Source organism: Plectropomus leopardus, chromosome 11, assembly GCF_008729295.1.
Source record: "Plectropomus leopardus isolate mb chromosome 11, YSFRI_Pleo_2.0, whole genome shotgun sequence".
In the NCBI taxonomy this organism is placed as follows: domain Eukaryota; kingdom Metazoa; phylum Chordata; class Actinopteri; order Perciformes; family Serranidae; genus Plectropomus; species Plectropomus leopardus.
The window spans coordinates 10097479-10110474 of NC_056473.1; the positions used below are offsets into that span (position 1 = coordinate 10097479).

General features: G+C 38.6%; 1 protein-coding gene across 1 annotated transcript in view; it reads right to left on the reverse strand.

Moving 5' to 3' along the window:
* The window catches only part of LOC121950377 (A disintegrin and metalloproteinase with thrombospondin motifs 20), a 98930-nt gene that overhangs the window by 23447 nt on the left and 62487 nt on the right, over positions 1-12996 (reverse strand). The window contains exons 24-28 of the mRNA XM_042496359.1: positions 12547-12654; positions 9474-9638; positions 8494-8763; positions 6200-6361; positions 5744-5920 (exon numbers count right to left, since the gene is read on the reverse strand). Of these exons, the coding sequence (XP_042352293.1) occupies positions 5744-5920; positions 6200-6361; positions 8494-8763; positions 9474-9638; positions 12547-12654 (882 nt within the window). The remainder of the gene's footprint in view (positions 1-5743; positions 5921-6199; positions 6362-8493; positions 8764-9473; positions 9639-12546; positions 12655-12996) is intronic.

Genomic DNA, 12996 nt, shown 5'->3' on the forward strand with positions numbered 1-12996 from the left:
TGTCTAACAACATCAAGGCTGAAAGTTATGTTGAGGTTAAATAACATCGTTTTGCAGACGTTGGGTTTTGTTCTCCTTTAAGTCAAGATGACGTTTGCATGAGATGTTTGTGAGGCGATTTGTTAAAAACACGACTTAAAGCCAACACAATATCAAATCATCTGTCGTCAGTATTCTACATCAACTTTAAGTCGGCATTAGAAGTTCTAACATTGAAGTTTGGTCACCTGATGTAACAGCCTATATTAAACCAAATATCAATATCTAATTGCATTGATGGCCAGCTGGGATGGTATTAATACTGCTGGTGCAAAAACTGAAAATGTTTTTATTTAGCATGCTACCATCAGAAGAGACCAACACATAAGGTAAGACGCAATCTGAAGCCATGAGAATTATTTTGACATTGTTATGTAATACAAGAACTATTTTATCCCTCTCTGGCCATTTCACTAAGACAAGGTTAAATGATTGTGTCTAAAAAATGATTAAAACTTTAAAAACGGTGTGAATGCTTCTGGTAATATCTATTAGAAGGCCCCTGTATAGATGTTATATGATAACCAATGTTAGCCTCTGATTTAAGTTATTATAGATCCATCTATGCAGGGTTCACAAAATAAAGGTGTATTAAATGAATGCTTTGTTGCACATGGTTAATTGAAGTTTTGCTTTTGTAGAATCTTGTTATATGGTCTTTTTGAGGAGCTTGAAGCCTATGATAAAGTTTTTACTATAGAATTTCAATATACTGCTTGATATGACTTCTAATTTAGGAGCTTTAAAAAGCTATTTTGATGTATGTGTTCTTTTAAGGGGTGATCTCACCCACAATATCAAATACATAATTTAATCAGCAGGTTTCTGTAAATACTGGCTTGCCAGGGCTCTCTTTTGGATCTCCTTAACTAGAATAACCCTTGCCAGCATGCATTAATACCAATTATTGTTGTAGTAAAAGTAATACTTTGCCGCTCTCCTGCCAAATGCATTACAGAGCGCTCCATTAATGCAATGGTAAACAGATGTGCCACCCAGCACCAAGGTTTGTTTTGGACTGTATATGTTTTCTCCGGGGAGATTACAAAATAAAATGTTAAAATGCTTAAAAGGAAAAGGCCTGCAGTGTTTTTACACTACATTATGCAGAGGTATGTGGGGAACTACACACACACACGCACACACACACACTATAGAAACAGATTTTAAGTATGCCCCCCAAAACTGAATTATTATGAGGATAACTGAAAAAGGCTGCTATGAAGTCAATTGCGGGTCAAATACCAAAATACCACATAATGACCTACAAGTCAAGTGTTTTCTATGAGCTGTTTAGACTAACGCACCTACACACTCTGTACTGCATAAACATGTTTTACAGTGCATTGCAGCCCAGATGATATTAGTGTACTATGAAACTACTGTATATGAAAGAATAACTGCTTTGTCAACAAGTGTTCCTCTGTTAAAGCAGTAAGCTATATTCCACATGTTACTATTCTACAGTGAACTGTCTTATTTTTTTCCCCCATCTTGTAAGGCTGTTCCCCAGAGAGACGTCTGTAGGATTTATGTGTGTTCATAACCTTGCATAAATTGAGCTCTTCCTTTAGAATACAACGCAATTACTGAAGCTGTTAAAGGTACAGTCCTGTATTTTGTTTGCCAGCAAAATACTGCATTGAGAAACAACACAAATTTCACAGTTATGTTTCTTTAATAATCTTTACAAGGGGAGAAAAGCTAATTCAACATGTTTATGTATTTATGAATGTGAATGAAATAAATAGCAAAAAAAAGAACAACAACCAACCAAAATATGCAAAATAAAGTAGAGTTGCAACTTTGCACCACAGGGTTAAAAAAAGAAGAAAGGAGCGGGAATGAAACTGCCATGGATGAGGAATCTTGGTTGTAGCGGAAGTCTCGGTTGAGAATGACACACACGCACACATGCAGCGAGAGAAGCAAAGGAACAAAGAAGGAGACCGCACATGTCCTCACTGAGAGGACGCCGATAAATACAGACCCAACTGCAACACTTCACCTGAAATATGTGTCACAATGCTGCCTTTACCAAAATCTAATTTACATGTCACATTTTAAAAGTGGTCACAAATTGCTAACAAAAGCCTGAATCTGCAACACTGTACAACCACTGCAAAGTGTCAGAAATTGCCAGACTCAGAGTTCAACAAACACTCAGACCGTGTATGGCAAATGTACTGCAGCTCCTGCATGGAGGGAAAGCTGTGCATTTGCGGGGGATAAGTTATAATGTCACATGGCTTTTACAGTCTGAACAGACCTTAAAGTTTAACCTGATACCCGGCTGACCAGCAGTATTTCATTGTTTAAGTATGCCTATTACCACAGCTATCAGTGACGTCACGGTGTACTGACACATCCTGAAGTACACTTCTACATCACTGCAACAAACTGATGGGTTAAAGAGATAGTTTTTTTGAAGTGTATGGGGTTAGTAAGTTGTATGGGGTCTTTATCCACAGCCAATGTATTGCATACAGTAGATGTCTGTCGGCATAGCTGCAGTTTTGAAAAGCTATAGTACTGCCGACATGAATGCTAAGCAATGTACTGCCGTTAATGAGGTCAGCAATAACACAAAATATATCCGCCTAAAAAAAGTCTGTTATAGTGTATGCTATATTGAGAATAACTTCCACGCTTTATCTTGTCATCAGACAGCTCGTTCTGACAGCCTTAGCTCCCCATCTTTGCTCCCATAAAAGCCACCAGACTCCAAAGACAAAAACACACAGCTTGATGAACATTGGAGCTGCTGGTTTACCGCTGCTTGCATCAGTTAGTTAGTGTTAATGTGTGACTTTGGTGAATTCAAATTAACCATTTTAAATGCCAAAGTTACACAATAACACAAACAAATAACTGATTGAGGCAGCGGTAGACCAGCAGCTTCTGTGTTCAGTGATGACAAATAACTGGTCGCCTCTGTGGAGTCTGGCTTTAAAGAGTGCAATATAACAGCCTCCATCAGAAATGGCTGTCTGATATTAAGACAAAAAAGTGAAAATATTCTGAGTACAGTTTAAAATTAGATTTTTAGAGTGGGACTTTTAGGCTATTTACACAGCAACGGTTCTTGATTAAACGTTAAACTTTTGTCCCAGTTTGGCCTTTCGTTCACAACGCAAACTTTTGAAACAGGGTCCAGGAGTGTAATCTTTTAAAAATGCAACCCATTCTGGCATTGTGTAAACTGGCTATGCATGGATCCTTTGAGAACGGTGACGTCAAGGCAGCGCATGTGCATTGTGTTCTTCTATGGCGTGTCATTACAAAGTTACACCGCTAAACTACTGGCCTTGCATGTATACTACAGCGTTTTCGACTGTTTTTGCATTTTCGGTTGTTTTCACAATGTTATCATATGAATGTGTTTTTTGTTGTTTTTTTTAATGCAGAGGAAAGACTTTTCAGTTTTTAGTGGGGCCATTCTCATCTAAATGTGGCCTAAAATATATTTTGCTGCTGTCATGTCCGACTCCATCTTGCTTTTACAAACTGAGGGCGTGCCGATCATCATCTTCTGTATGCAATACACTGAATATAGATAAGCACCTCTTACAACCCTACTTCAAATGATAAGAAATATCCCTTAACATGACTGTAGTGCAGTAAATACAAGATTTTCAGTTTACGTTAAGTTGCTCTTTGAGGGTATAAAAAGTAAAAGCAGTAAGAGCAGCTTCTTTTTACATTATCATTAAGATAAAATTTGCTCTTCACACTTCTTCACTGTTCTGGCAGAGAGATACAGACATATACGATGTTGTGGAAACAAACAAATATGAATAAGAAATAATGCTGGCTCTAGATTCTGGAAATAATTTTGAATCATTACAACAGGACCCCAGCTGCTCATACGTGAATGTTACCCCTTAGCCTGTATAGTTGCCCTTGGAGTAGCATGTTGATATCATTTATTAGGTCACATGACTGCTGACACTCACCGAAGTGTCAAACAGGTCATCTTTGCAAAATGTAGAAGGCACCAAGCAGTAGAGTTGAGATGGCATGTAAGTATAATGACAAATACTTCAAGTAAAGTGTTACATCAGTCTAAACTGGAACAAAACATTAAAGCTGCAACAATTAATAATCTATTGTAAACAAATAAATAAGTTTCATTAAAAAAAAAAATCCTTCAGAAATACAAAAACTGGCCAAAGGAATAAAGAGACACAGCAACAAATGACTCTAACTTTTAAAAGGTGGAGGTATCTGTGTGCTTTAGTTTGTTTTATGGACAACGATGAAAGCTGAAAGAGAGCAGCTCAATGATAACCCCGATTTACTGCACGGACAGTTTTATGTTTAGTAAGCTTCACTGCTGCTGCCGACCATTAACAGAATGAATAAATTCATTCTACGCCTGGAAATATGATAAAACTATATCTTCACAATACCGACAAAGCACCATGATGTTGAATTCAATAGCACCTTATCATAATGAATATTGATATGATGATCAATTGCATTTTAAAGTTGCTGTTTTTGTTCATGTGTTCATCCAAAGTGCCCCTCATTTCGATCAACAAACTGTCATTTTGTAACATTCGACAAAAACAACTGCCACGCCCAATGGCTTGATTGTGTATAAAGTAAGAACCAGGTAAAACGATGCATGAATGGTAATTACAGTGTAGTTTATAAGATATTTATGCCTGTTTTCCTATGTGATACAGACTACATCATATATTGTACAATATATTTTATCGAAACTAACAATTAATATCTTAAGATAAATTATTTCCTATAATCCTTATTTTGCAATCATCCTGCATTTTGAGGCAGCTAATTTTAATGTGGTTTTTGGGACATTGTTTTTTATATGTATTTGTATCTTTTGTTTACAAGGTTTATTTGCTTTTGTGACAATGTACATGATTTAGAATAGTTTAACCTGAAAGAGATGAAGCCATTCTAAATTGCATTTCAGCTTTTAGTAAAAAAAAAAAAAAAAAAAAAAAAGACATTATCAAAAATACTAATGAAACATGTTTTGAAAATATTTTCCTCTGTACAAACTGTATTTTCTCTTGGAGAGATACAAGAGGCCTGACCAATAGCACCAGCAAAAATATTAAATAGAATATTCAGTAACGAAATCTAGCTACTTGAAAAATAAAATCATACTGTACAAAGATACACACTGAAAATACACTGACAGTCATTTGTTGCTGTTCAATAAAGGTCATAATATTAACTCTTATACACAAATATACACTTGTGTACTTCGGATACAGGGTGAAGACAGCAATAACAACGCAGAACATTTACTTCACGCCTCATATATGAAATAAATATGTTCTTGAGTTATGCCTCGACAAATATATGGCATTGTTGGATAACACTGTCCTGATTTATAGGTCTTAATTTGGAGCATGGCTCAAAATGGGATCCATGTGTTTTTAATGATCCCCTAAGTGGAGCAGCATTGTGTTTTTGTGTATTTTTTTTCTTGATTCTAATCAGCACCATGCCACTGCAGGGCCCATCTGGGTGGGCTGGAGTTGGCTAGCCAACAGTGGCACTTGATACCCAGCGCTCACTCCAGGATCTACTACAGTGTTAGGCTTAAAAACACACTCAGTACACACGTCTGAAGTCATTTTAGCACACAGCATGTCTACTCACAGTGACGCACCCTCAGTGAGGAAGCTAAATGTTGGAGGAAAATGAGTTAGTACTATCGTACCGGCTTCCATGGTCGGCGATGCCAGGATGCAGAGCCTGGGCAGGGCTGCAGGTTGCATTGCTCCATGTCAGGCGGCTTGTCCAAGATGTCACAGTTGTAGTCGTTGAGCCTCTGGCCATTGGGCCTTTGACAGACCACCAGGCGAGTCCTCCTTCCCCCACCGCAGGTCTGGGTGCACTGAGGTTAGCAAACAAAAAACAGTGTTTAATAATTATGTTACATTATAACTGCGTGTCTTATAATTTGTTTCAGTGGGGCTCTCCTGAACTGTTTCAGCTCTGACTTTCCAACAGCAGTTGAAGATTTAGACTGAACGAATGCTTGTCTTTTGTATAACACGCGATAAGAGACAGACAGACGTACAGACAGAGACATAACAGATGATAAGTACGAAACACAAAAAGCATTGTGGGAAAAGTAGCAAGGTTTACAATGAGTGAGTGAAAGAGACCTCACCTCTCCCCAAACACCGTAGTTCCACAGAGGACAGGGTCCAGAGTCGCAGCTCTTAGACTCAGCGGGTTTGACCCTCTCATCGCAGTAGCTGTTGCTGCGTCCATCAGCGTCCTGACAGACCACCACTCGCCTCTGAAAGCCTCCCGCACACGTACTGGAACACTGCAGAGCAGACAGTGTGTCAGTGAGGACTACCACACATATACACACACAAAGTGCAACAGATATAAGTGAATAATTAAACTGTGTTAGTTAGATGAAGGGAATAGATGGAATGGACATACATATATGTATTTGTTTTGACATGTATATATTACTTCTTAGCTGTGTTAAATATTCTAAACTCAACCATCATCTAATAATTTTTTCTAATCGTTTTTGATGCCAAATTTTCAGCCAACATAGATGTAAGGTCCTTATTTTTTTAACTTTGGCCTTCCACCTTTTGGATATAAAACAATGTCACTTCGTTTTTTTTCCTATTAGAAGTTGACGTTTGCGCCAAATTTGAGCAATTTCCCTGTTTGCCTTCTTGCAATATGTATTCACAAGAATGAGATGGACATGAGTCACAGTGCCTTGACCTTTGACCACCAAAATCTAATGAGGTCATCTTTGAGTCCAAGTGAATTTAGTCTAACCAAGACCAAAGCCAGCTACACTGCCCAAAATGACGAAGCTGGGAAACATCAGTCCATGAAGGACAGTCTCAAACACTGAACAACACGGTCTTGAACAGAGCAGTAGGTGCACTCTGCATCCAATTAAAATGACACATCCCCACTGTCAACGGGAGTGAGCACATTCACTGCTCTTTATTTGTGAGGGAGGACAGAACAGAGTGAGCCTGAACAGCAGCGCCTCCAGTCAAGTTCATTATGTGAGACTGAACAGTGTACTGGGATGAATAACTATGCTGGGGGGAGGTGGAGGGTCAAAAAATAAAGTTAAAAAACAAGATAAAACCCTAGGAAACCTTTATGTTCTTCTAAAAAACTTAAAATATATCTCTTAAACAGAGTTTCACGGTAGAGTAACCAGGTCTTTTGATGGAGTTTAACAGCCATCTATTAACTGACTTGTGCTTTTTAGATAAATGAAAACAGGCCAACATTGGGCTAAATTTTGTCAATTATTCTCAGATTTCTCTTTAAAGCAATACACTGTGCTTTCACTTGAGGTGTGCCTAGTTTTACGAAAATAGAGCCAAAACAAATATGCAAACATAAGCACAAACTTAGGGTGAAAGACAAGAAAATGGCTCCAGAGATTTAATCAACTAAAAGCGAAGGCTCCCGTGCATCTAGAAGCGGCTGTGAGCGATATCAATAGTAAGAATCACGCATTATTACTTTAACTCATGTGCAACCTATTAATACTTTAGTCTAGTTTGCACACCCACCATTTGAAGCCAAAAAAGCTTTATGATTTCTTGTGATAAAGTCTACTCTGGTTACATAAGGGACAATTTCATGGCAGAAGTGAATCCAAAATAGCACCATGTCCACAAAACCACACACAGGAGCCAAACCCCCAACTGCACCAATGCACTTATTTTGTCTAATGCAGATTCCTTGCAGATGCAGGGACACTAACTAACCAACTAGTATTAGGAGCCAGAACTGAACCACTTGGGTTTGTTTTTGCTCAATGAATTTCACGCTAAGAACCGAGACTTTACCTTCAGTTACCTTTGAATTTTTCTTGGTTAAACAGCTATAGTCCTGAGTCTCTCTCTCTCTCTCTCGCTCTCTCTCTCTCTATATATATAATATATATATATATATATATATATATATATAGAGAGAGAGAGAGAGAGATGTAGATATAGATAGATGATGTCTGCCTTGCAGTCTTGGTGTTGCTTGCTAAGACCTTTACCATGTATGGACCTCTGCTCTGAGAACATCTGCTATCTACAAGTAGATGTGTTCATAGCATGTGTTTACACACACATACATACATACACACACACACACACACACACACACACAGGTCTTCATGACAACATGGTATACATACTATGTAAAAGGCTGGCTATACATAAAAACATTTAAATCTCCATTTCTTTCTTTCTTATGAAGGACATATATATATTATATATATATATATATATATATATATATATATATAGCCTGATTTATATTCCTCATTGGAATATAAATCAGGCTTGATAAGAAGATCTTAACTGGTAGTAAATTATGCAAATTCAGACTGGAATTTAAAGCTAATCTTAACAAGACAAAATTCCTCTGCACGACCCTAACTACCCAAAGATCACATGCTAAACATACTGCGCCCCAAGGTCCCGTCCTCCACTGGTTGTCTGCTGAGGGCACATTCCAGCTGCTGTGCCCAGGATGGCGTCCTGGGTCCTGGGGATATCCGTAGGGCTGGTCATTGATGCGCTGACGGTGGTAGATTGAGGAGCAGGGTAAAGCAGTACAATCCTGTTCCATTGCAGGCTTCTCATCAGGGTCACAGAACGACTGGTCCACTGGCTGGTGGTAGTTGGAGCAAACCACCTGTCTGGTTGTTCTTCCAGCGCCACACGTCACTGAACACTGGGGACCATGGGGGGAGAAAAGGTGTTAAAAAAGGTGTTAAAAAGTATAGTGAGGAATCAGGACCATCAATTTCACAAGCAACAATTATTATTATATTATTATTTAACCAATTAAATGACAATTTAGTCTTAAAAAAAGAATTCTTATTGTCCTCTAAATCTGCCTCTTAAGAGATTTTTCTAGGAGAGTTTTCCAGCTTCTAAATCAGCCCAAGGATTCAGGACTGTTGTGTGCATTGATTGCTTCCATGTTTTGCTTCATGATGTTAAGCCTGTCATGTGAAGCTCTGTTAATCTGTCGCTGTGAATACAATGGGATTAAAAATCAACCTAATATGACATGAATTTAAGCAACTTAAGACTTTGTCCTTAGAGAAATTTCTTTCGGGATATCATATTTAAAAGGACTTCATTTTGCATGATGAAAAGATCATGACAGTGTCTGATAATCATCCCTGGCTCCTTAACTGCCAGTTAAACAATCCCACCACTGGTGTTTTAGTGACATCATAAAGGCTTTTGGCTCTCGCGCCATGCTGACATTCACAAATCAATACTTCACTGTCCAAGATCACAGCAGTACCAAATGCCCATTTGGTTCCAGGGTGATTTTAACATTGTGGGAAAAACAAACTAAGTGATTACTGAAAGTCTTTGGAATGGAAAACATCTGCATTGATTGGACACAGTGTTGGATGTTTTACTCACAGGAGACCACTCCCCGGCCCGCCATTGGCCACAGGGACTGAAGCAGGCGGAGGACTCGGGAGGCCGGGGCAAGTGGGCACAGTGTGACTCGTCGGCCACTCCTCCCTGGGCATCTCTGCAGCTGACATAACGCGCCCGCTTCCCCTTGCCACAGGACACCGAGCACTGGAGGGCAGGCAGATACAAGCAGAGCTGCGATAAATATTTGTCTTTGAAAATGTTTGTATCATGTGGTTTTAAAGTGATGCCATTAGGTGCATTCTACTTTTCCTGGCTCAAAATGGTCATGAGGTAGAGTACCCCTGTTTAGAAAACGAGCCACAAAATTGACTGGTTTCAAGTGCCATGTAAGCTGTGCCATACAAACTTGCCACCCACAATGGTAATGAGAGCATACTATATACTGTATACAATATATATCACGTATCTATGGGTCCATGATACCTGTAATAAACATATAATTACCCAGTCATTGTATAGCAGAAATTGGCATTGGTAAGCTGCAATTATATGCAATCTGAAGTTACCAGATGGCTCCTTGTTTCTTATGAAAGGTTATAAAATGAGTCTAAAAAATTCCTTATGATTTGATTCATCAGTTTCTTTTCAATCAGAGGATTTCCACAAAAAAACACAATTTATGAAAGTTGTATTTTCTTTTCATTTTTTTTTTTGCTAGAGCTGACAAATAGTAATACTTGTTTAATGGGACAGTTCACCCCCAAATGAGTAATGCATACATATTAGTTTGGATTGTTTTGGTGTTAGCTGCTGGGTTTTAGAGACAAAAGATGCCTTTCTTCTCTCCAATGTAATGAAACAAGATGGCACTCAGTTTGTGCTGCTCAAAGCACCAAAAAAATACATTTGAAAAACTCAACAGCTATGTCTGTTTCCAGATAATAACCATAACAATAAAGATAATCCACAGAACATGTTGTGAGACGTTCCATGAAGGAAATATTTCTGGTCAACCAAATTACACCCGCCAGCCGTATGACCCAGTATGCTGCTCGTGGCAGCACAAGATGTTATCAACAATGGCGTCCTCCTCAGCTGGGTTGTAACTTTAGCTAGCACAGTGGTGCTAGGTGAGCTAGCAACAGATGCATGCTTTCTTCTGCGCTGTGATATGGTTGGCAACTGTAGTTCAGTGAAAAGAAAATAGTTCCTAAATGAAACTGCTCAAAACATAATGGATGCATATAAGCCAAATAATAAATAAATCAAAGTAATCTCCAGGTTTTTTGAAAGTATTATGGAATGTAAAGGCAATTCAGCAATTTGTGCTGAAATCATACTGTCTTGTACTTTTGTCATATTTCCCCAGTAACATCAAAGAACGACCGATGCTTATTTAAGCTACTTCTTACAGCAGCTCACAAAGCCATAACGAGAAGTAAAACCTGAACCTCCAAAGAAGAACCAATGGCTTGATATTATACAGGAAATAGGGACTATGGAAAGATTGACTTTTGTGCTAGATTTGAGGGAAGATTTGTTTGTAAAGAGATGGCAGAAGTGGAGACTCTACTTAGAGAAAGTATAAGGATAATGGCCCAAATCGTGTGTTAACATTGTATGTTTAAGAAAGCTATTGGAAATGTACTTTTTTATTTTTAAATTATTATTATCATTCTCTCACTAGTTCTGTGTTTTATTTTTTATTTTTATTATTTTTGTTTGTTTTTCTTTCTCTCCTTTTTTCCCTTTCATCAAATTAATTGTATTACAAGCCAGTCAACATTTGTAACTTTATATGTTACTGTGTATTCTTGTTTCATTTTGAAAACTAAATAAAATTAGAAGTGATAAAAAAAAAAGAAACTGCTCACAACAAAGTCTGTGGATTTTACTTGAGTAACTGGGTCATGATTTCTAGAAAACTTTTCAGTTTTTTTAAACAGTACAAGCTGAGTACCACCTAGTTTTATTATAGTAGAGAGAAAGCAGATGTCGCTCTGGCCGGTATGTCCGACACTCAGCAACTTACACCAAAACAGTCTATACTGAACATTTTGCTTGTTTGTGGCGGAGAATGTTTTGCAGCTCAGTAATCCTTCCTGTCATGTGTTCATGTTGGAAAAAATAACAGACATTTCTTTGATTGTAATTGATAACACTTTTGTGAATTCTTTACCTGCTGTCACAAATAAAGGTATTTATGTTTTTTTTTCTCTACTGTTGCTGGTGTCCTCAAATGACTCCCTGATCAACTTTCACCTGCTTGCACTTTATATCTGTACCACTGCCATCTCTGCGGGACATCGCAGTAAATATTTCTAAGGGGATGAATACCTAATGCAATCAAATGGCTCCAGCTCAAACAGGCACGTTAATATCCTTCTCATATCAATGACTCTCTAGAGAGGATGGCAGTTCCGCTGCTCGGGGGAATGCATGTGTGTGTACGTGTGCATGTGGTGTGTGTTTAATGCTGGTGTGTCCGCAGGACCACACTGGCGCTGGACTCTTTGACATGTGAGCTCACACCGGCTTTCAGATTGACAGACGGGGTTCAATCTTAGAAACCGTAGACTCGTGTTTAGATGAAATCTGGTTTTCATTTGTGACGAGTAACAATGCAAACTATCAGAGAGACAGAGGGGCCTCTCAACTCAGACAGTGGAGCCTGTGTGTGTGTCCGTATGTTTGTGTGAGCATGTGGATGCAGCAGGGGGTAAAAGAGACAATGCCAAAGAGGATCATAGTCCTGTACATTATGTACTGTCTGAAGGAATGTTGGGGTATACAATAAAGTTTAACATGTCAACCTAATGTTTGCAAACACACATGCAGGAGACCCATCATTACTGGAGTGTGGTTTTCTTCAGCTAAACACACAAAAACATGCATGTACAAAAACTATTTCATCAGCATTATCATTTTTCATTCTTTGACACAGGTAAGTCTAATTCCAGAGCCCAGCAAATCATTTCCCTCAAGCTACACACATTTGTTTACCATTTAGCAACAACTGAATCACTTTTGTATATTCTTTGGACTGCATTAGGTAAACCCACGAAGTATAATGTGCTCCAGTAGACCCAATAAACCCATTTTGTTTCCTTACCGCAGTCCAGGAGCCATATCTCCACTGAGTCAGGAGCTGAGCCGAGTTGTCAGGACGAGGTGTGCTTTGCACCGGAGAGGCCCAGGCACACGCCGGCATTTCACAGTCCTACAAAACAAACATATATAAATCAGTAAAACAAGTCATTATTGTGAGGAATGACCTTTCAGTCTCCTATCTGGAGACTGAAAGGTCATCAGTTCAACTCTGCCTCCATCGGTGTGTCCATCAGTGTCTCAGAGCTCTTATGCAATACATTTAAACCACTCAGCTGAGAGAGTGCTGCAGCCTTATGGTCTGTGTCCACTTTGACACTGATTTGAACTTTGGGTCAGAGCAGATCAACAAATGTTAAGAGAAGGTGCTGATGTTAACTAGCTCACAACTTCAATTATATGTAAAAGACATGCTTGATTTCGGAGCATTGTCAAAGAGTGAATACTTTGCGTT